The sequence below is a fragment of the Diadema antillarum genome, unplaced genomic scaffold (assembly GCF_040938485.1).
Source record: "Diadema antillarum isolate AM-2024a unplaced genomic scaffold, OU_Dant_1.0 seq00000097_RagTag, whole genome shotgun sequence".
Classification (NCBI taxonomy): Eukaryota; Metazoa; Echinodermata; class Echinoidea; order Diadematoida; family Diadematidae; genus Diadema; species Diadema antillarum.
The window spans coordinates 2,015,395-2,039,504 of record NW_027271186.1 but is presented as its reverse complement, the minus strand read 5'-3'; the positions used below and the strand labels follow the sequence as shown (position 1 = coordinate 2,039,504).

The 24,110-nt window shown below is 37.7% G+C and overlaps 1 protein-coding gene across 2 annotated transcripts in view; it reads left to right on the top strand.

Annotated features, from left to right (window-relative positions):
• The first annotated feature begins 593 nt into the window (after window positions 1-593).
• The window catches only part of LOC139726710 (dual specificity mitogen-activated protein kinase kinase 7-like), a 37,577-nt gene continuing 14,060 nt past the window's right edge, over window positions 594-24,110 (top strand). The window contains exons 1-6 of one of the 2 annotated variants that reach the window (XM_071637694.1): window positions 594-776; window positions 13,110-13,215; window positions 13,683-13,749; window positions 20,229-20,342; window positions 22,431-22,550; window positions 23,429-23,536. In XM_071637694.1, coding sequence (XP_071493795.1) covers window positions 704-776; window positions 13,110-13,215; window positions 13,683-13,749; window positions 20,229-20,342; window positions 22,431-22,550; window positions 23,429-23,536 — 588 coding nt within the window. In that variant the 5' untranslated portion in view covers window positions 594-703. Of the gene's footprint in view, window positions 777-5,849; window positions 5,986-13,109; window positions 13,216-13,682; window positions 13,750-20,228; window positions 20,343-22,430; window positions 22,551-23,428; window positions 23,537-24,110 lie in introns of those variants that run through there. The other variant, XM_071637692.1, reaches the window with a different exon arrangement.

The following is a 24,110-nucleotide window of genomic DNA, read 5'->3' as shown; positions in this document are numbered from 1 at the left end:
CTGACTGAATTACAGTAGAATGTATTGATATGGTTAGAATTCAGAAGGCTGACGTTAAATAAACAAATAGCTTTTCACTGGCTGCTATTGTCGACAAAACCTCAAGGATTTCAACACACTGTATGCAAACCATTCATGTAAATATATATACGAGTATCAAGCACGGGAAATGCATAAATCATCATACACACTAAATTGCACGTATACATCATCCTTTTGCTCACACACACACACACACACACACACACACACACACACACACACACACACACACACACACACACACACACACACACACACACACACTTATATATATATATACAAAAAAGCGACTAAACGAGTCATTTCCCATGGACGAAATGCAACTTTAAAGTACAGAAGCAAGGTACACTCTGTCGCATGACTTCACACCCGTAACTGCGCATCCGATGCGAGCGGGATTCTAATTATAGTGAACTTGCCTTTTTGTCTCTCTCTTTCTCTCTCTCTTATCTCTCATTTTTTCCTCTCTCTCTCTCTCTCTCCCTCTCTTCCCCTCTCTCTCTTCTTCTCTGTTTCTCTCTCTTACTCGCTCTCCGGGTCAACAGCAGGGTTCTGAACTTGACTTAACGATGTCTATCCGTGCAATGCCACATTCGATGTAGACAGTCCCGAATTGCTGCCATAGTACACTGCCACTTGATTTTGGTACACAAGCCCAGCAATGAATAGACGAGAAAGGTTGTATATTTCGTTCTGCCGGACGCCTCCCCGTCTGAGAAGTTTTCAACCACTAAGTAAGTTAACTATTTTATCATTTAACGTCACGTGACTGGTGTTACATGTTGTCATTGTTTAATTCATTTATTCATGTAGTCTCTGCACGTGAAGACGAGAATAGATGACCGTGTGTTTCTTTCGCACCATGAACTTGTTTGAAGATTTTTAAACAAGTGCATCAAACTTGTGTGTAAATATTGATTGCACTGGGATAAAATTCTGTTTGTGCTCGGTTCTTGGCGTGCGCATTGATTTGCATTCCAGAACGCTTCCGAATTTGACTTTGTGCCATAAACAGTTAACCTTCACTATGTCCGTTATTACACTATATTATTTACGCCAAAGTTACACACGAAGATGCCAAAACTATATTGACGCCTGTCAGTGTTTGCCGCTGCATATATTACGCGCGCTTGAAACATCGCAGATCTATCTCCATTGTCGGGATGTCGCAGATTTTGAGTGATGCTTCCTTCGTTAATGCACTGCTCTTATTTTCCTCTCCCTTTCCCTCACCAATTAGAATGAAACAATAATTACTATACTTTATACGTCATTTATCACATGACGGAATCTTATGATTGGTGAAACAAACCCACACGATTTGGCTCTGGATAGACATTGCGGGACAGAAATATCCATACTCTGCACGTCATCTGCTACGCGACGAAATTCTCGTTGCCAGTTCTGAAATCTAATGGTTTGACCGTAAATGCCAACGTGAATGTAAACCATAAATAATGTAGTTTCGACGAGGAGAGTAAAGCCACAAAAGAGCAACATTATAAACGTGAGGAACAGTTTTGCTTGATGTTTATATCATACCACTGTCTATTAATCAACTTTAGATAGTGTTGTACTGAGAAAAGCAGTCACGTGATTTTTTTCTTTCTTACTTTACAACTCATGATTCCTTGATTCCTGTGTGTATGTCTGTTTGTCTGTCTGTATGTCTATTTGTTTGTCTCATCATCACCGTCTCACTCCGCATTTCTCTTAGCTCGCTACATACGTTACATAGTATAGTTTGCTTCGGGTTTGTTGTGTCCTGAATAAGTGTGCCCAATTGTTTTGTCTTTTCTTTATTATGTGATAAACTGCTTCCTTCGTAATGCCTTACATAATCAACTCTGAAATAATCGCCAATGATGTACAGTTTCAATTTTCTGTCACCTCTCTTAATTTCTAAAATTAACATTGCATTCTATATACAGACTTTGTCGTTATATGTATGTATATATATATATATATATATATATATATATATATATATATATATATATATAACAAGATAAGAAACAAAACTGATTTTCGAGACGCTCGAAAATTTGTGTGCAGAAATAAACCGTTGGTGAATACAGCATGAACTTTGTTCCAGTTTTGTTTCTTATCTTGTTATCTTGCCAACACGTGGACAACCTATATACTCAATATATATATATATATATATATATATATTTTTTTTTTTTTTTTTTTTTTTTTTTTACATATGCACACATATACACTTGTATTTGCGGAGTGCTCAAAGGATCTAACGTAATATCTCAGTTAGTTTGACAGGGAGGAAATGGGGAAAAAAGTTTTCACTCGTGAGGTCTCAGGGGCGAGGAAACGTCAAAAACCTGGATACTTCCGCTTGCTGGTTGCCACGTTTTGCGAACCATATGTGCACTCGACGTTGCAGATCGAGTGGAAAGTGGAAGCTACTATTTAAGAGAGCACTTTTCATTTTTGCCCCGTTCGTTGCCTTCATCATAATTATAGTCCATGTTGTATAGTTGTTCATCTCTTCTTCTTCTCTATTGGACTTTTTTTTGTACTGAACTGTTTATCAAATTGCAGAATTTTTATTCTCGTTATCATTGTAATCAATAATAACAATAATGATAATAATTATAATTATAATAACAATAATAATGATAATAACAGTAATCATCACTGTCAATATTGATTATCATGGATTGAACCATTATCGATATCAATATCATCATCAGCCTCCTCCCAAGAACCTAAGCATTAACATAACCATTGTATAGTAGAGTAAGCACAATTTTTCCCCTTTAGATTAACATCATAATTTTCTTGATAGTGATCTATCTGTTTTCTACTTACATTATTATAGATTATTATAGATCATAAGCAATTCTGTATTCCACAGATGATGATTCTATAGGCCAACGTGTGTTTATTCTAGAAAATTGTAGAAATAGTTATGGTATGGATACGCTGCATTAGTTTCAATAAGATTTTAACGACGGTTTCACGGAGATTAATTCGCATCGGTGGCTTTTGGCACGGATACTGACGATTTTTGGCTCTAGTTTTTGGCTCATGATGCATGCAAAGTGAACATACACTCTCTTTTAAAGGGTGCGACGCCAATGGATTTTCAAAGGTGTAGTTAAAGGAAACATGCAAGTCCCCTTAAAATAACTTGTTATCTCTATACTTCATAACATAATTTTTTGTGTGCTTTTGTTGTTAATTTTAGTTGTAAATATCCAGCTGGTTAGATTACTTATCTATACTTGTTTGTGATATCAAGTGATTTATCAATTCGATCGATTATATATTTACTCGTGATGACAAAATTCAGAATAGGTATAAGGTGTTTCCAAAAGAAGAAGATGAAGAAGACGAATAAAAATGAAAGTAAGAGGACTACAAAACAGGGGTGGATCTAGATTTTTGCCAAGTGGGTGCAAGGTCGACCCCATGACGATGGGTCATAATAAGCAAAAGAAAAAAAAAAGTCTTCACTTTTTTTTTTGCTGCCATTTCTCTCCCCAAATCGGCTAACACGTAAAAAAGAGAGAAAAATAGTAGTGAAAAAATAGAATAAGAAAGGTCTTCACATTTTTTTATTTACTTTTTTTTCTTGCCTTGGGGCTGAGCCGGAGGCAGAGTTGATAGGGACATACTGTGTGGGTCTGCTCACGTAATGCCGTTTTTCTCAGCACATCACATTTTCACTTGGTATCCCAAGGAGGGGGGGGGGGGGGGGGGGGGGTGTGAAATTCCCTTCACCCCCCCCCCCCCCCCCCCCCATCCCGTAGATCCGCCGCTGTCAAATAAGAAAAAGAAGAAGGGGAAGTAGAGAAAGACATTCTTTGTTGATAATGAAATAAATGAAATGAAAAGTAGAACAAGAACAAGAAGAAGATAAGAATATGAGGTAGCCGTATAGCAGTAAGAAGAAGAGGAAGAAGAAGGAGGAGGAGGTGAAGAAGGAGGAGGAGGAGGAGGCGGCGGAGGAGGAAGAGGAGGAGGAGAAGAAGAAGATATAGAAGAAGACGAAGATAGGTATGATGATGACGGCTATATATGGAATTTACGAACTTGTTTGGGTATTTCCCTGCATGCCTTGATAGGAATCCGTATATATTTGAGGTTTGCATATACAGTCAGCTGTTTATTCCAGATGAATCTTCCGGATGCATTGTTTACTTTCGGACAAAGAGTTCTCTACGCGTAGCACACGTAATATAATTTCTTTGTTTGCTGATGAATCCAAGAATGACGTCAGTGCTATTTCATAATAGGCGTGACTGTAACTCTTCTTACATTGTACATTGACAAAGAAAGAAAGAAAGAAGAAGAAGAAATATCATTTAGCATAACAGTACAAGTGTTTGAACTATCCCTCTTAGAAAAGAATCCACTCGCAGTAACAAATATCTAACAGACAACCAAAACAACATAACAAATACATATGCAAATGCAAAACAAAAGTTCAAATCCACAGCACTGCATGCACTGTCGGAGAAGTAAAGCTAGATCCTAACCGGGCATGCACTTTTCATAATTCCACATTGTTTTCAAGTTGGCATTAAGAAACAGGGAAAACTTTAATTAGAGAAAGAAAACTTAAAGTCCTTCGAAGTAGACATGAAATTAAAAGGTGTGATTTTTTTTCAACTCAATAAGTTTTATCAAACAGCCATCAATACAGCCACAATATGAGTGAGCGTCATAGCCGGACAAGTCTCCCAATGACATACATAATTAAATCCTTACTAAATTTACATTGTCGGCATGAAAGCAAAGAAATAATCTTGTTGTATCTTCTGCACAAAATTGTGATGTGTTGGCATAACGTGTAATGGCAATCGTGGCTTTTAATATGGAAGAGTTGTAGCTGATAAATCATCGATAAAAAATGGTCATTATAATTTTGATGATGTGAACTTATGATATTCTTTTGCTCGATCAAATGAGAGAATTTGTCTGTTGATGACATTGTTCCCTCAGCTAATTTTGCGCATGTCGTTCCAATTAAGTGTGATTTTTTTTAATGCAAATACGTGAGACTTTCAAATTGCACGTTATTTTGTTTACCCTACAAGCTTTGATTTTAGTGGGACCCTCCATTTCCATTCTAATCTTTGTATTATGTATATGTATATAACTTAAAAAGGAAATTCTGTTGTTACTCGTGACCACTTGTACGTTTTCTTTGAAATTATGTTCTGTAAATGTATTGTATATAATTTTCCCTGTTTATTCAATGGAAATGGAAATGGAAATAAAATTGAAATTCATATTACTTTGTATGTGCCAAGGGTCGAAAAAGTCTGAATTAATTCCGCTGATGCACATGGTGTGGAATTGCAGATATAACCACGACTCCATGCCTTGATACGATTTTGCAAAAGGGTTCGTTTCATTCCGTTATTTCACATATTCAATGAAAGGCACGACTATTGATTATAGTGACATAGGCTGAAAATGGTCCAATTTGTGCGACAATAATATCACCAATTTTTCACTCGCACCAATTAATGTCAATTAAAATCCACCACATTGTGGTTAGATAGTAGACAGCAATTTCAGCATGTATCATACTAGTATACTTACTGGTATGGCTTAATTCGAAATTATCTCCAGGGAAGTGTGAACCCACTTGCACGTACATCTTGGACTTTCCTCAGTAACATAGGTCTAAGCTATCCAATGTGCCACTCAATGATGAGAAGTATTTTAAGATAGGAAGTGTTAATTCCACGTTTCCGCTTGAAACCTACAGTTGTGTCTACTATACGGTGACATGTAGTCAAAAAATCAAACTGCGCATGCGCGTAATTTCCAAGATGTCTTCTCCCTTAGACCTCCGACAAAAATTGAATCAACTTCAAATCAGCATAGAAGATGAAAACAGGGCGCGAAGAGAAAGACCAACCATCGACTTCAATGTAGAATCCCCCAAATTACCTCGTCAGAGGCCAGGTAAGACTGTCAGTAGTAAAATTAATGATCTGTAAATGAAATTGTAATGCGTACTGATTAGTTAGCGCGATATCAATCGTCGCACAGACAGTCGTACAGGCTTCTGTGCAGTTGTACCTGGCAAAATCAGCTGCAGAACACCGTGGCGGTGAACGACGCACGACCGACGCGACAACGCGACTACTACGAGTATTGCGATGGCTTCACACACAGCTAGCTCAACCAGACTCGTCGACATGTATTCAATACAAAATGACAATTGATTGTTATCAGTAGGGCCTTCTACATGCTATGAGACAGACCATATCGTTACTTTAAAACACATTAGGCATTTGAATGTGTATGTTCACTACTTAAATTATGCATGTCTGGTAAATTTTGCACTGTCACCACCACCTCACTCATCTGTGTGTGTGTGCTGTGAACATGACATGTCATGAGCTGCTGGCTGTGTTTTCAATTCGAGTGTGACTGACGCTCTCTTTACAAATGTAGGCCCTGTTACATTTGTCATGTTGTGGTTAGTGGTCCAAGACCTAATTTGTAGACCCAAAATGGTCGTACTATAAGTAAAGCAACTGCACCAACTAACAAGGTTCAACCTCCGGCCTCCCATGCCCAATTTGAAGGACCAAGCTTCCGTGAGTCCGTGAGTTTTGGGTCTGTCTACTCACTCGACGCTAGTCTACTACTACTGTATACGCCATATATCAGCGAGTCTAAATTTTCGTTAATCGGGACTTTCTGACGTTTTGGCGAGTGGTTAAATCCGCGATTGTGGAGTCCTGTCCTGTACTGCGTACGTCACAGGACATTCATATCGAGACACTACGGTTTGGCTACCATAGGCCATGTACACAGTTTAAGCAGCGCCTCCGTCAACACAGTGCAAGCGCAGATCCCCGACATGCATAATTCATGTCACCCCGAGCCCACTGAGAATGCCTGCCGCTCCACCACTCCACTCCCAATTGCGTACAGAATTTCGATATCTCGACTATATCGGCTGTGCGATCGCAGCAAGGAGAGAGCTAAAAATATCTTGGCCTCTTCTCTCTCGGGCTCTCTCCGCTCCGCGATGCGCTCTCCGGGTCTTACCTCGTTTCTGATTGGCTGAGCCACGACTGCATTGGCCGTGTGTATTGTGAGCACTGTGTCTCGCTTGCTGCTTCGCTAGTATGCACAGCGTGTGTGGTCACTGCACGCTATCCCGCTCTCGTAACCCGTTTGTATATTATGTACCCTAACAGCCTCGCAGCGCACCGCAGAAGTATCGGGTAGGTCACTACGGAAATCTAACATTTTCAACATTGATCTATGCACTTCAAACATCCTCGCACATACATTGCACATACTCGCACACGGTAAAAGTAGTATCAAAACACAGATAAAATGCTCGAGAATTCATCAAAATATACCACGAGGATGAAAAAAAAATTGCATGTATGACCAAAACTACTCCGTTGATGACATATTCCTGGCACAGATTGCTGAAAATTGCATAATATAGGGCGAAATTATAGGGAAAATCTACATGGTACAGTATACGTCGTTTTCCAATAAGCCACGGAGGTGTACATGGTATCCACGTATTTAAGCTTATGAATGGAAGAAAGCGATGATGTCATTTTCAGAAGGCATTGTGGGAGAACAAGCTGACCAAAGGGGGGATACCTTTCATAATTGAAAGCGATAGCAAACTGATCATCAACCGATACTAGCTTGCCGTCGTCTGCTATGGTAGGGATCAACGGCATGGTGCGTGCAGTGCGCTGAGCGAGACGTGACGTCATCGCTCGTGAATGGTGGGAGTGCAAACTGTAGTGCCGGATCAGAGTCGATAGTTTCGCATGCGTGTCTTTAGACCATAGCACCTGACTCGCAAAATTGGCGAAAATAAAAACATTGCAAAATATTCGGCATATACAGTATTTGAAAGTCAGTGTAAACTCCCTTTAATATATTGGAAATTTGAACAATTATTGATTTCGCGATTTTCAGCTGTATTTTCAAGGTTATTGTCATGATAGACAAATAAATCAATAACAGATCCTCTAAATACTCGTTACAGAGTACCAATACTGCAAATATAAACTGATCAGACATTCTGTCTTAGAGAAAATCAATTTTGAAATATGGTGTAAATCTTGTATGTTGGGAATACATGTGCAGTTGTATGCTAATATTAAGGAATTTACAGCCATTTTCAGAATAATGTCAAGGTCAAAAGATCTGGAGAGAACTTGAAATATTATTTGTAGCTTAAAATAGAATAAAAGTGGAACATGATCTGCAGTTATTGGCTTTAAGGTTAGGTCACCATTAGTACTGAAATGACACACAACTAAAAATTGTTGAAAACACACTTGGTTACAGAAAATTGACCGATTTATTGTTTTTTGTGATTTTCAGGTGCATTTTCGAGGTCATTGCCAATTGCCAATAAGATAAAACGATTTGTGATGTACAGCTGTACATTTGTATAGCCTTTTAGTACCAATTACAGACTTAGTCACTATCATCACAGAAGATAACATTGTGACATGTCTTGGTGCTTCATCTCTGATTTATCACAAGTTGAAATTTTCTGAAAGCCCCACGTGTCATTTTACATTGATTTCAGGGTGTTACAACCATTTTCAAATGCGTAAACCAGCTATTAAACATTTCGGTACCAAAAGTGTTTAGGTAACCCATGAAAATACTGTAAATGTCTTATCAATACACAAAATCAGTGTAGCTTTTCAATGGGATGAGTGGTGATTTGTGACCTTGAGCTTGGCATCTTTAAAAAAAAAAAGATCCCAATTTGAGGGTGCCCTACATACAAGAAAATAACGCATATTTTTTGGCCGATTTTTGGTAGGTCTATGAGCAAATGAGAGTTTTTATACTATGCATAATGTTGGATTCTGAACTAAATGAATTTTGAAATTTTCAGCTTCCAAACATACACCCCAAAACATTAACTTTGATGCTTAACAAAATTTTTGGTGACCTTGTGCACAGTAATGGATAGTCAGATCTGCGGCATAATATATTGTGCATGTTAAGATCATAAAGTTCTTCCAATTTACAGAAAATGAGCAATGTATGTAACTCATCTAACTTGCCTGCAGCAGTCAATCAAAAAGAGCAAATTTTATTTAAACTTTATTGTTCAACCACGCATTGGTTGCTGAGGGAGGCTGTATCTTAGCAACTGTTTGACCTTGGGGCAAAATGTAAATTTCAGGATCTTCTGTCGGATACTTGGGTTAACATTTGGTGCATGTTTAAAGAAAATTGAAGGGGGTCGGGGTACAAATTGTGTGAAAATTGGTTGATTGGACGTGGATTGACCCATACAGTATGTATCATCTACAGTAGACCTATTGTACATTGTACGTACACTGTACAAAGTGCATTATATTAAAAATTGAGAAAAAAAGAAAGAAATCTACATTGTACATGTCGTCGGGTGCCCGTGCATTGGCCGCTAACGCAATACAAATTGTATTGCGTTAGCGGCCAATGCACGGGCACCCGACGATGTGTAGTGGGGGGATATAGAATATTGTACCTGTACAATGACCCCTTTGATGGCCATTGTGGCATTATCTCATTGTTGGATAGCAGTGCACCCATACAATAGTAAATATGTGGACAAGTTGTATATTGCTGTACATTGTAAGCCTTTCTGTACTATACAACCTCATGTAGTTCTGTATGTCTGCAGCATGGTATCATGCCTCATGACTGATTGAAACCAGGATTCATTGGCCATTTCATCCTTGAACACATGACAATGTACTGTACTAACAAAGAAATATTTCTATCAATATACACCGTATCCATTATTTTGGTTACTTAGCCAGTAGAAAGACTGAAGCCGAGTTTTTCAAATTCAGTAATTTACAGATGTAGTTCCTTTTGTCATTAAAATAATTAGTCACATCTACAAAATGCAGACAGGATTGTCTGTCTGCAGTTGGCTGAAGTTTGATGTTAAATTTTTAAGTAAAAAAATGTAATTTACCTTAATTGCACTTGGTACTGTGACTGGCAAAATGTCACTGGAATGACTAAACTTTGCACACTGTATCTCAACCGTTGTACTTGTACATGTAGTTCTGTCAGAAATAACTGGACTGTTTTGACTCGTACATGATATGATCAGGGAGGTGGGAAAATCCCACCTCCCTGATATGATTGTGTACTGTAAAACCAGAAATGTTCTCGTGCATTGTAATTTCGTGATTTTCGCAAGAGCCAAGATTCACAAAATTGAAATGAACATGAAAGTTCTTGTCTACACTATATGCCTTGAATGCCTGTGGCAATTTGCAAAAATTTCATGCCAGGAAGGAGGCTGTATTCGCAAAAAATTTCCTGTTGCAAAATATCTTGCTTTACAGTACATGTACAGCTGTATTTGACATACACAAGTACAGTATTGTACATTGTAGGTAAAAAAATAAAAAGTAAAAAATAACCTGTAATCAGCCTTTGGACTGAAATGTAATGTACACTTGTGGTGTAGCGTACAAAAGGTTGTTCAGGTGGCATCGTACTATGTATTGCCCCTTTTACTGCTTCCTTTGTCATTTCATGAGATAATTCTTGCACTGTCTGAGCAAATATGCAATGCATTTTTGGCATAAATTACTTGCAGTCATTCTAGTATTTCTGGTACATGTACTTGTGTAAGTGTACACCACATGTATAGTGTTTGTGCACATTACATTTCTCTTTCAATATGACATACATATCACATACAAATTCTGTACAATGTATACTGTACACAAATGTACTTTTTTTTAAAATACTATACACCATGGCATAAAATTGTTGCAAAGCAAAGCAGTAGTACACAATATTTTACAATGGAAAGACACAAATTCCCATGAATTTTGTTTGAAGTGCAGCACAGATGAAATCCCTCAGTGCTATCCATGATATGTATTTTGTAATGTCAAGAGAATGTCTCTTACCTAGTCATACAGCTGTATTTGCTCTGTACTTACACAAATTTAAAACATATTGCACAGCTGTAACTAGTTACTATGTACAATATAGAAAATATCAAGCAAAGTTGTACAGTGTGCTAGAGAATTTGTCTGTATTGCTATAATCTTCATATAGGTGTAGCTTCATGTTGTGCAGTTTGGATATCAGTATTCTTTTCCAGTTACAAATTGTAGATTTAATGCCATCTTGTTTAGTATGCCTACATGCACAAATACAAACTACATGTGTAGTACATTTGTACACTGCAATCATTCTACGCATGTTGTAATGTCACTCTATACATACACCATGTACATTTGTACATATGTACATTGTACCTCACCTCAGCATGCACTGTACACTGGTTTCACAGAATTGTGTGTTATGTCTTGTTCCTACTGTTGGTAGTACATATTCTGTACATGTACATTTGTCAGTCACATCATCTCCATCACTGATTCAGCTTTAGGCTGTGATTCAAAACTTTAAGCAGGAGTGCTACAATACTGGGCAGCTGTATGCAGTGTCAAACATTTGGATCTGTATTACTAACGACACCATTGTATGTAATACTGCACACTTAATGTTTACCATGTACTGTAATAGTGCCCTCCTAAATGTACATGAGGTGCACATGTTCTTCATGTGTTTGTGTGCATACTGAATTTGCGTCGATGTGACCGGGGCATGGCCTACATATCACTGTGTGCCAGGCATGCAGGCAATGTGTTCCTTCCTGAGGACATAACCTGCCAATCAGCATGCACTCGCCAGTATGTGTGTACTTCAGATAACCAATGTCTAAGCCCTGATAGAAGTCACCCACATTTTCTGTGACTTTCCACTTTCGTCAGTTTACGTCTGCACACATGTAGGCCTACAAGTAACACCACTAGTACTTGTATTTTGCCTGTGTCAATTTATCTTTCATCAGCGTGAAGTTGTACATTAATATGCACTTTCAAATACATACAGTACATTATCAATTACATTCATTGCAAACACACTTTCCGCATCACTCTATGCAGTTTAGGGCCTATAAACAATCCACTTCCAGAAGTCAAGTCAGGGCAAGTCCCATGCAGTCCACAGATAGCAGAAAGTTATCATCTTAGTACCAATCAATTACCAGTTCCATTTCAGTCCTCTGAACCACACTTGTACAGTCTACAATCATGTACACGCTGTGTACAAACATTGTCATTTCTGCATGTATGATGGACTGTACTACGTGTATACTGTATTAAAGTGAAAGTCACAATTGACCAGGGCAAAACGGTTCAACATGATACATTGTTGTAGCTGGCCTCTGAGGGGAAACAAAATATTACTTGAAGGACTTTTTTATATCAAAACCTGCCAAATCACACAAAAAAAGAAAAGAAATGAGAGAATGAAGAGATTGAAAAAAAAAAGAGACAGAAAGGACTTACTACACATTGTTCTCATGAAAGTAAATGTTACCAAAAAAAAGAAGTAATGTACAGAAATATTCAAAAACTGTTTATTGCAGCAATGAGTGTTCTAAGTACATGCAGTGCAGTTACATGTACCTGTTCATTCATTACAGGGGCTTAAAAAAACTAACAAACAAGCAAAAAAAAAAAAAAAAAAAAAAAAAAACCCTCATGGAATATGCTACACCCTTTTGTGTTCCCTGATTCAATGCTCTTTTGAGAGTGGAAACTGGCATGATTGCTTTTCTGTGCTTGGCAAATTTCAGTCAACTTTACTTACAATGGTGTACAATTACAGTATGTGTGTATTCAAATTGTTTCTCCAAAGTTACGTTTTTATTTTTTCACTCTACAGCCATTAAAAGTATGTGATTTGTGATGATTTCCACCCTCCCAAAACTTTGTGCACTTTAACAGTACCTGCAGGGAATACGTGGATGTATTGCATGCTCATCACTCTTGTTGTAAACATCTACAACACTCATAACATTATGTGCATTATACCCTTGTGTCCTTGCATTGTCATTATTTTGTATGATAAAAATATACAACAAATGATCGTAAAGAACTTCTGGCACATGGTTTAGGGCACTTTCTCAATTTGATGAGACAGGATGGAAAGTGAATCTCATCGTCCATAACAATGCAACTTTTGTGTGTTTGTGTGTTTCCTACCAGCTCTTCCACTGAATCACAATGGGGGTTTATCACCGCGCCCCAGGGACAGGATGGCAATACAAATACCGATGTCAGGAGGGCCTTTAAACAGAAGTACTATCGATGGGTAAGTCGGTGCAGAGTTTCGTCTTCAAACATCTCCTCCAAATGCCCTCAGAGCTGCAGTTGATGAAAATGAAGAGACTCCAAGAAAATTTTCCAGGCATGGCATGTCTTTGAAAACACTTGTAATACTGATGCTGATCATATTGTGTCAATATATTGTATATGGGACAATGTTCCCTCCAGCTATTAATCTTGAAACATTATGTGCATGTACATCAGGAAAACAAATTCGACAAATCAGCATATGTGAGAAAAATGAATGCCATGTCATGTCATTACTCGAAAAGAAAATACAAACAGACATTGCTCAGTTGCCTGTTACAAATTGAAGCTTACTGCTAAAGATGATTTTCACCATTTGAAAGCTGTATGCGTGTATCTCTTGTTATTCATGCTGTTTTTCCAGTAGATGTTTTCTTTTTGTTTCGTTTTGTAATGTGTTTTGCTCTCTGCTCTTTGCTTGTCCAGGCCGGAGATTGACAGGAAGCTACAAGAAATTATGAAACAAACCGGACTCCTCACAACAGAGGGCAAGGTTAGTATCACCATCATACAATGCCTCTTTTGTTTCCTCTTTTTTTTTTCTTCTTCTTCTCATCTTTTGATCTTTCATACGAGGTATTAATAGGCATGGTATGAATTCCCCCTTTTTCGACATTCTTTGTGTGACTGTGTAGTGATGTTTCACCTATGGGGTTTTCTCATGATCTAGGGTTCACAACCATGGCTGATGTGAAATTTATGTCCATTCGCAGAGTCACATGAATTTTTTCTTTTCTTTTCTTTTCTTTTTTTTTCTTCTTTCATGAGTGCAATGTGTTTAATTTGCCAAAAGCAGGGGACAGGGAGTGATAAATTCTACCAAGGGCTCAAGGAGACTGTGTTGCAAAAAGTGATATAAATTGTCTTTCGTCAGTTGTGCATGCTGACCATGGCATGTGCAATAATAGCGCTATACAGCCAGAGTGTTTCCATTGTCTTTTATAGAGCTCTAACCTCCCATTCCTTCCAACAAAGGCACACCACAAAATCATGTAGCGTCAATTGCATACAGGCTGCCCCTGCTAACGAAACTTGGTAGAAAGTCTCAGAAAGAGACAAGAAATCTCATAAAAATGTTGAGATATAACCTGATCACATTATTTCAACCTGATCATCAGGTTGAAATGATGTACCACATCATGTGAGTCTTCCCATTGTCTATACGAAAGATTTGGGGAAAATCATCAGATTACAGATTTAACAGACTGCTTTTGCAGGGTACATGAAAAAAAAAATGATAACCCACAATTTCAACCACAAGGTTTACATTGCTATTGTAGAGTTGGCAGCCATTGGCATTCATGGGAAGGTTAATGATATGGGGAGTCATACGTTACGGTCAATTTGTAACCTTATACAGTGCACAAAAACACAAGTTGCATTTTATTGGGTAAGGCCTTTGCTGATGGCATTGTACAGAACTGTCCTAATTTTAGTTGGGGGGGGGGGGGGGGGCTATTATACAGAACCAGAATTGATATAAACTCTAAACAATAATCACTTCGATCTACACCATACAGATATGTTTAAGGTATTTGTTCGGGTAGGTAATGGAGCATATGATTTCCCATTGCGGTCTTTCATCCAGTTCTGTACATGGGCTGCTTTATTATCTGTGACCTTGTGTTTATGCCAGTGGTATGGTTTTCAACAAACATAATTGGTTTAATAGCCTTGACATGAAACTAGACTTCTAGACATAAAGTCAGCGCTCTGTCTGCCTCTGACATCTATTGTACACTTGTAACACCCAGGCTGTATGTACACGTACATGTACATGCTTAGATCTACACATCTTTCAGTGTATAAGAGGAATAAACAGTGTTTTACTGTACATGCAATGTATACAAGTACATGTATACTGTTTCTGGCTCTATGCTGCTGCTTTTTGTTGGTGGGATGTTCTTTTAATGGCTATTAAAACTTCACAAATCCTCGTACAAATTGTAGTTCATAGCTAAACTTACTAAATACCCACCATGTGTGAGTACAATTTACACACATTGTATAGATACCACCTATAGGTTAATAGTAGGTTGACAAATATATCGGTTTTTATTCACGTACAAAAGATTGGCATTGTATTGTTCAATGGAATGGTGTACAGGTTGTACATTGTACATGTTTTGAGCACTTGCTCCAAATTGAATACCAAGTTTAATACATACGGTACTACAAGTACGGTAAAGCGATACACCTTGTCAATAGGTTTGATCTCAGTTTCTATGAGCTACTCTGTCTTTGTTTCCTGGTTAAATGTCACAGACAGTTGAGATGTGTATTTTCTAGTGTACAAATTGTAGGCCTACATCAAGTTGTTGTTTTTAGAATGAATATCAATTAAGAACTAATCCTGTACACCTACAATGTGCATACAATGTACTTCATACATAGAAAAAGATTGTGGCTCGTATTAGGGATTTTTGGATACAAATAAGGCAAAGGAGCCAATATCTTGCCATCCTCTTTGATATAAGGTAGTTGAGCATTTGTATTGGAGAGATAGAGCCCTCTTTATTCTATTGCACCCATCCTCTAATTGCAGCAAATTTTGAGTATAAAGGGCATGTACACTCTTGTACTGTGTAGAAGTGTACCAGCAGTACATACTATTGCAGTGAAATGAAAAAGGTTTACAAGGTGTTCTAGACACACACACACACACACACACACACACACACACACACACACACACACACACACTTACACACATGTAAATCAGTACACAAGAAGAAGTACATTGTAATTGCACTGGACAACAGGCACACAAGAGCAGATGAACATTGGTAATTAGTATAATACCTTATCTAATTTTTAATAAGCATGAAGCAATGCCTACTTAAACACATTTACTCATAATGAAAGGTTTGGTTTACAGTACATCCCAAAAAATCTTCTATCCTGAGGATGATAATAGCGCTGTTTGCTATCAAAGATGTACAGATCAGAACACCCATCCCTTTGTAAACCTGTCTTTAAAAAAACAACAACAACACAGCAACAACAATAAAAAAGCAATACATGTACAATGGTTTTGATTGTTGGATATCCGAAGACCAAATTCTCCATGCACCGCAGGTTGTGTCCGCTTCAGAAAACGCAGCTGAGCATGACAGGCGGCAATGTCTAGATGCAACCTGCGAGAAGAATCCAAGAATGAAAACAACAAAAGTCCTATTAACCACTACTGCCTGCCCCCCTGTCAGAGTTGGGGGAAGTGCGGGCCATGGATACACATGTGAGACCCCGCATGTCCCTCTTCAGGAAATTAAGCATTAATTTCAATTACCTGAATTGCCAACGCAGAGAAGTGCAACACTTCCTGTTCTCAACGGGGCCTGAATCGGTTGCCATGACGATGTCAGTAATGGGACATGTCAAAAGGACTCCTGAAGGTGCGGACTTTTGGAGGGAGGAGTAGGAAAAAAAATGAAAATAAGAATAAAAAATAAGGCAAAAATAAAAAGTTTCAGTCAGTTTACTATTAAACATATTTCTTAGTGTATCTGGCGGACTATTAATTAAAGGGAACACAAACCCAAAGAGCAATGTGGATTGAGTGAAAGCAGCAACATTAGTAGAACACATCAGTGAAAGTTTGAGGAAAATCGGACAATTGATGCAAAAGTTTTGGTGTTGGAACCGCTGGATGAGGAGACTACTAGAGGTTATGACGTATGAGTGGTCAACAATATAAAGGAAATTCCACAAAAATTCACTTTTCTAGCATTATGAAAGAGCACTTACTGTAACTGTATAAACCGCTTTCAGAAAACGGGGGAATAATTGCTTCTCTAAACATATGTCAGTATCAAGTTGATGGAATTTGTAATTTTCATGAAAAATGATTTTTTTGTGTGTGGAATTTTCTTTATATTTTCTGTATATTGTTATCCACTCATACGTCATAACCTGTAGTAGTCTCCTCATCCAGCGGTTCCAACACCAAAGCTTTAAAAAATCATAACTTTTGCATCGATTATCCGATTTTCTTCAAATTATCACTGATGTGTTCTACTAATGTTGCTGCTTTCACTAAATTCACATTGCTCTTTGGGTTTGCGTTCCCTTTAAAGATGAAGATTCCCAAATGCGTTTAATATGTTTTACATCGATATATGTGAGGCGAGACTTGAGGAAGTGCATGCAACACTATAGATCTAGACCATGTGTGTTCCTGTTTGCGATTTCCATAAAAAACCAGAGTGCCGAACCATCTAGAGAGTATGCGGTCTTGTTTTGAATGTACATACACTGTATCTGGTACAGATGTACATTTCGATGAGGATGTGTTAAGATCTGTAGTCCAGATACATTAAAGGTACTTTATATACATTATGATCCCACTATTGGATTTAAGTGGATTTCAGCACTGGACTTCACCTCAGTCGTCCATAAGATGTATCTGACCCATGCTCACGTTAAGGAATTAACTCTACATGTGTACAAGCTTTAGGACTCCTTGAAAAGTCAGAGTTATGGTTTAAAGCAGCTTTCAGTTTACCAGTGTTCTATTTTCTGTGATACACTAAATTGAAATAACTTGCAATTATACTTAGTAGTACTTTTTCTGGCTAGGAACATTGACTCACAGATGCATGAAGGAAGCAACAATGTAGATTATAATCATGAAAGGAGCATATAATTTTTCTTCCACTCACAAACCTGGCTCTTCTGGGAATCGATGAAATTCTTTGACTCTGCATATATCTGTTGTTTAATTTTACCTTCAGAAACAATGTACAAATTTGTATACTGAGCTTGCCATGAAAGTCTTCAATGCTTACAATTTTGTACGTACTGTAATAGTGTTAGTGAAATTTTGATATCTGGCTTTTAATAGTCTACATGAAAATTTGTAGCAACTGGTGTAACATACTGTATGTTCCCAGCTCATCCATTTCGTGCACGTTTCTCATTTCTACTGTCGAAACATAGTACAGTGAACTTTGTGTTAATAGCAACTGCTATTACAGGTGGTTCTCTGGCAAGCTGACGAGATGTACTTATGCCAGGCACGATTTTCTGTAGATTTAAATGTGATTTCAGATTTTTTTTGTTCTCAAGTCTATACACATTTGCTTTTTCCATGTATCAAAGTCACCTGAAAATTTTGATTTCCGATTTTTTCAACAAACCTCAACATCATCCCTGTTATGCATGAGTAGTGTACATTGCTGATATTGTACCGGTATTCCATTCCAGATAATTCATGTACAGTGTACATTGTTTATACCAGGGTATTTGGAAACTGCCCCACCTTCCCATCTTTCATAATGAAAGAAAAACACCGCGGAGGAACTTTAAATGTCATTCTTTCCATCATGAAGCATTTGTGTATTAAACATTGTAGGTAACAGAACATGGAAATTAGAAAAATAATACTTGTACACTGTAGAATTTTTTTTTAAAAAAAAGTGTGATTTCTAACAAATGCAGCAGATGTAGTTGGTACTTGGACTAGAACTAGCCTAGGCTGTACAATATTTTATGTCATGTAATACACTGAGTACCAAATGGTATTTCACACTTGACTGATATGCAAGTTAAGGATGCTGTATACTGTATCTGTAGACTTTTACTTTGGTTTAATAGCACTTCATATCTGGTACTCCATGAAGTATTTCATCCACTGTATATTAAACATAAATTCATCAGTAGCCATGTGTACATGTATTTCAGGTTTATTGGGCATTACATAAATGTATTAGATATTACATTGTATGCCTTGTTAGCCATCATATTGCCCTGTGAATACAATGTAAGTTTGAACTTTCTGTGTGCAGATATCTGTACTTGAGTTGAATAAGAAGATACATGTATTGCTGTAAATACAATGAAGATGAAATCTGATTATCACCGAGGAGGGACCCTGACCTGCACATGTTAACCAGGGCATTGTTAGGAATGTCATCTGAAAGCTTACTTCATGTGTATAGTATTGCTTTTAACCCTGTCATGCTTCTAAAGGCCACCGCACACTATACAACTTTCAGTCGCACGACTGACAGACTTTGGATCGGAAATAAATCACAATAGCCTCAGAATATTAAACAAACGCTTGTCTACACGTATTTCAGATCCAAAGTCGGTCAGTGGTGCGACTGAAAGTTACCAAATGGTAGATGTGTAGTGTGTGGTGGCCTTAAGATCAATGCCTTCACAGTGCCTTCAATGTGCTGAAATATCCAATGTCCTGTCCATTGCTCACTACAGGATGTGTGCTCCATGTTTGACCCTCTATAGTGTCAATCCTCTTTGGCAGCATCTTCTTCAATATATTATACTGATTCTGTGTGCTGTTTCTCCTTTGCAGAACATCTTTATCTTTGCTTTTATTTTTCTTCTCTGTCTTTCTCTTTGAGTTCTTGAACTTTTTTTAGTTTAGCTAGTCTGGAAAATGTCTTTGAAGTGTATTTTGTAGTGGATTCATGTTGATGTGGAATATTGTTCATAATATGTACTACTGTTGTAGTGTAGTAGTACAATAAAGGCTATTGCATGGTGAGATTTTCTGAGAGATGATAATGAATGCCTAATGGTTGTAAATTGTGTCATTATGCGACCTTGAACCAGTAGCCAAAAAGACCTTGCATGGGTTCCTGTGTTATTCTTTTTAATAGGGACATTACAAATTTTTGAATTACTCCCTTGATTGGACATTTTGGCAAGACAAAGGCAAGTGCTTTATTACTTGCGTGATAGTGAGCTTAATTTGCTCAGGCAAGTGCGGGTGTGGGTTTGTTGTTAACATCCTGACACTCCATAGTAGTAAGTTGTTATGCAGCCATTTGGAACCCTCCACAATATTTTCTTATCTTTGATCCAAGTCTTTTTGATAATGTACACAATGTAGATATATCATTTTACAACAAAACATGGAACTTTATGGTATTAAGCTGCAATATGTTGGAGATAGCTTTAACTGGGTACTGTTATGTGCATTTCTTTGTGTTTGTTTTTATATTACAGCGGTATCATATCACAGTAGAAAGCCTAGAATCAATAGGAGAGCTTGGCTTCGGGAGCTGTGGTCATGTGATTCGAATGAGACACAAGGAGAGTGGAACAATACTTGCAGTGAAGGTAAAAGTTCATCACTGTTTATGAAGTCAATACTAATTACCTCCGCCAAGGGAGGAGGTTATGTTTTCCTCGGCGTTTGTTTGTTTGCTGGTTGGTTTGACGTGTGCAAGATAACTCAAAAAGTAGTGAATGGATTTGGATGAAACGTACAATTGTACAGGAAAGGTTGAGAATGACACAAGGTACAGATGATTAAATATTGGTAGTGATCCTGGAATTATTATAGATTTTACAAAGGATTTTCGATATTTTGGCAGGTTGGGTGACAATGAACTTGGGAGTTCAAGCAGTGCATTTTTGAGGTTTGCATGTACGTGCACTAAAAGCAGGGGTAGATTCAGGAATTCCATCAAGGGGAGGCGCCTTTACAAAATTAAAGAGGGCGCATGCCCCCCCCCCCCCCATTTTTCTCTTTTTTATTGCTTTTGTTTTAACAAAACAAAAAAAAAGGGCGCGCCCGGTGCACCCCCCCCCCCCCCCCCCCCTTTGGATCTTCCACTGCTAAAAGTGTGTGCTCTAGTTTGTGCTAGGGCAAGGTGCACCGCGCTGCGGGAAGTTGATGACGTAACAAAAGGCTTCTATATTGTGAACAGGGCGATTTTTCAGCATGCGTACATATGGATAGAAATGAGCTGCTTGGCAGAGGTTTGTGCTCTCAGAGTGTTTCTTTTGTTATTAACTAGAATTGCAGTTATACAAATAGTGAATGGTCACTGGTGTGAAATCTTGTTTTATTGTGAGAGGACAATTTTAAGAAGCTCCTAAAAAAAATCATGTGTTTCAGTATTAAATGCTTTCTATATTTTTTGTTGTGACAACTCTACATGTGTTTCTATTTTCATTCAATGAGTGTTATGTTTGCACATAAGTATGTACACTGTATAAGATAATGTTCTAGTGCCTTGTACTGCTATAGATGAAAAGGGGCTACTGCCTTGTAAATGCTATTGTTGTCATTATGAAAGATACATTGTACAAGGACATTTACACATGGACGAATTAGGGGAAACCCCAGATTCAGCTGCATTTTAATAGGGATACGCAGCTCCATTATTCTTTGGAGTTCCGCATTCACAGTATAGATTTGTACATGAATATTTGTCCAACTGCATGTATGCAAATCAGAACAATGCTCGGAATGTATACCAGAGACCCCACTTCTAACCATCCGTAATTTAAGAAAGCTGTGAGAAATACTGAATGCAGAATCACTACAGAACCACAAGCAGTCTTAACAAACGTTGTGAATGTACAGATGAAGGGCTACCCTGTTACCAATAAAACATCCCTATTTGTATCCCGTGGGAACTATGCAGCACAGCATATTTGCCATGAACACTTGACTATGAATCTCTCAGGGAGCAATTTGTCTTTTGCCATGTGTGCAAAAACATGGCCCAAAATGATTTTGTTTTCCATTTCTACAAAGGAGTTACGAGTTCACCTTTCTTCTTTTCGATGGTATACGACTTTTAAATACATTGTGGAATCTTTGAGAAAGCATTTCAAGCAAGTGTACCATTTAATGTTTTATGGATAGAACTACTGCACAGGCTTCCACAAGTATCACAAATCATGTGAACCTGAAATGGTTCTTTACTTTTCCCATTGGACATGTGCAACAGTACAGAATCATTAGAGAAAATAACAGGCCATTTCTTTTTTGTTGCTGTTGTTTTGTTTTGTTTTGTTTTGTTTTGTTTTGTTTTGTTGATGATATTTTTCTGTAGTGCACATCCTATGGATATAGAACCTGAGCTTGTAAATTCTTCTCTAACATAGGTGTAGCTACCACAGATCTCTCATTGTGCATAGAGGAGTGTAAGAAATATACATTGTATATGTGGATGTTTTGATTGAAGAAGTGATTTACACGTGTAGACATGTGCCAGTCTGTTATGCCCAGAACCAAATTTCCACGCAAACCTTATGACCACAAACAATGGCATAGCAATCTTCAGATGACAAGGTTATGGATACTCTATTGGGTGAAGTACGATGTATATGTATGCCTTATGTTCATTTTAATATGTTAGTCTCTCACTCCCTCTCTGTCTGTTCCCTCTTTCTCTTTGTTAAATATTCCAGCAAATGAGGAGATCTGGAAACAAGGAGGAAAACAAGAGGATTCTAATGGATCTGGACGTTGTACTCAAAAGCCACAATTGCCCATTCATTGTGCAATGCCTTGGAGCGATAGTCACGCCGGTGAGTGTGAGGAACTCTGTAGACAGTACGATTCAGTGTGAAATAGCTTCACACTCGGGTAGAAAAAGGAGTTTGATATAGATTTCTTTAATACAGCATATTCCAATACATGAATTATCAAATTGCTGTGAGGAAATTTCACACTGTGGTACTAGCATGAAAATAAAAATGTACAAATATTTTGTTTACTTTGATGCAATATCACTGATCATAAAAAGTGTCAGCAGTCAGCAAAAGTTAAAATGTGCTAAATTTCATCTCACAAAACAAAGTACACAAAATTTAAATCTACAATGAGTGTTTCCACATATGTATGTACCTGAGAAGTACAAGTGTACTATATATCTGAAAAGGACAGGGTGAGCTTACATGCATTAGATAGCCACCTTTATCATATGATTGTTAATATTATTTGCCACAAAGAAACGTGTCAGATTGTCCAGGGTGAAGCCATTAGCAAACATACGACATGTATCTGATGGGGCAAAGCTATGTGGTTAGTGCTTGCAACAAACAGAGGAAACTCCTGCTTAGGAATATTGTCTCTCGATTATGTCATTATGCAAGCAGATGAATGTTGCTAGCCACATACATGCTGATACATGTTAGGCAGCGACCTACTGTATTGCTAGCTAACAATGGGTTTACTCATGTGCATGTCTAAATTTAATGATTGCAATTCCAGCTCACTGGGTACACATACATGCACACATATACACGCACACCCACATGACCAAGAAATGGAGTAGCATTCTTTGTGTCAAATGAACATTGACTAGCCAATTGAGTAGCCATTGAGTACCATAGTCAATTTTCACACTTTTGGTTTACAACTCTATTTCTGTCTATTTCTTGCTTCATTTTTCTCCATTTTCCAGAGTGAAGTGTGGATCTGCATGGAACAGATGGCTACGTGTCTAGACAAGCTAATCAAGAAATTAAGAGAGCCTATACCAGAGCAAATAATCGGAAAAATGGTTGTAGCGGTGAGACAATACCTTTCATCTATCTAAAATGGTTTGCAGTTTTGTTATTCCAGATGTTCATTAATGCCAAAATGGCATAAGGTTTTAGTAGAGTTATTCCAAAGGTTTGATGTTCAATCTGAAAAATAGAATGGGATTCATACTTCTGAAGGGTAGTACGCACCTTCATTTCATTTTGGATTAACAAACCTGATTTCATTTTTGGATTAATGGACCTTCAGAATAACAAACCTTATTTTCAGTTTTAGATTAAAGAACATTGGGAATAACACCACAAATGTTTGGATTAAGAAAGCCTATCTTATTTGTGGATGAACGAACATCTAGGTATACAGTAGGCAATTTATGTGTGTCAGAATAACAAACAGTATGTCTTTTTGGGATTAACGAACCTTCAGAATAACGGACATCACCCATTCTAAATAATGCATGCTTGATGAGAGATGCTGAGAATGACTTTATTCTCACACTCACATGTTTCATATTGCATGAGTTTCAAGTATTTATCAAGTAACTGTAGGTCAACATGTGTAAGTAGTACGTGGTGCCTCTGTTTGAAGAGTCTGATACCCTT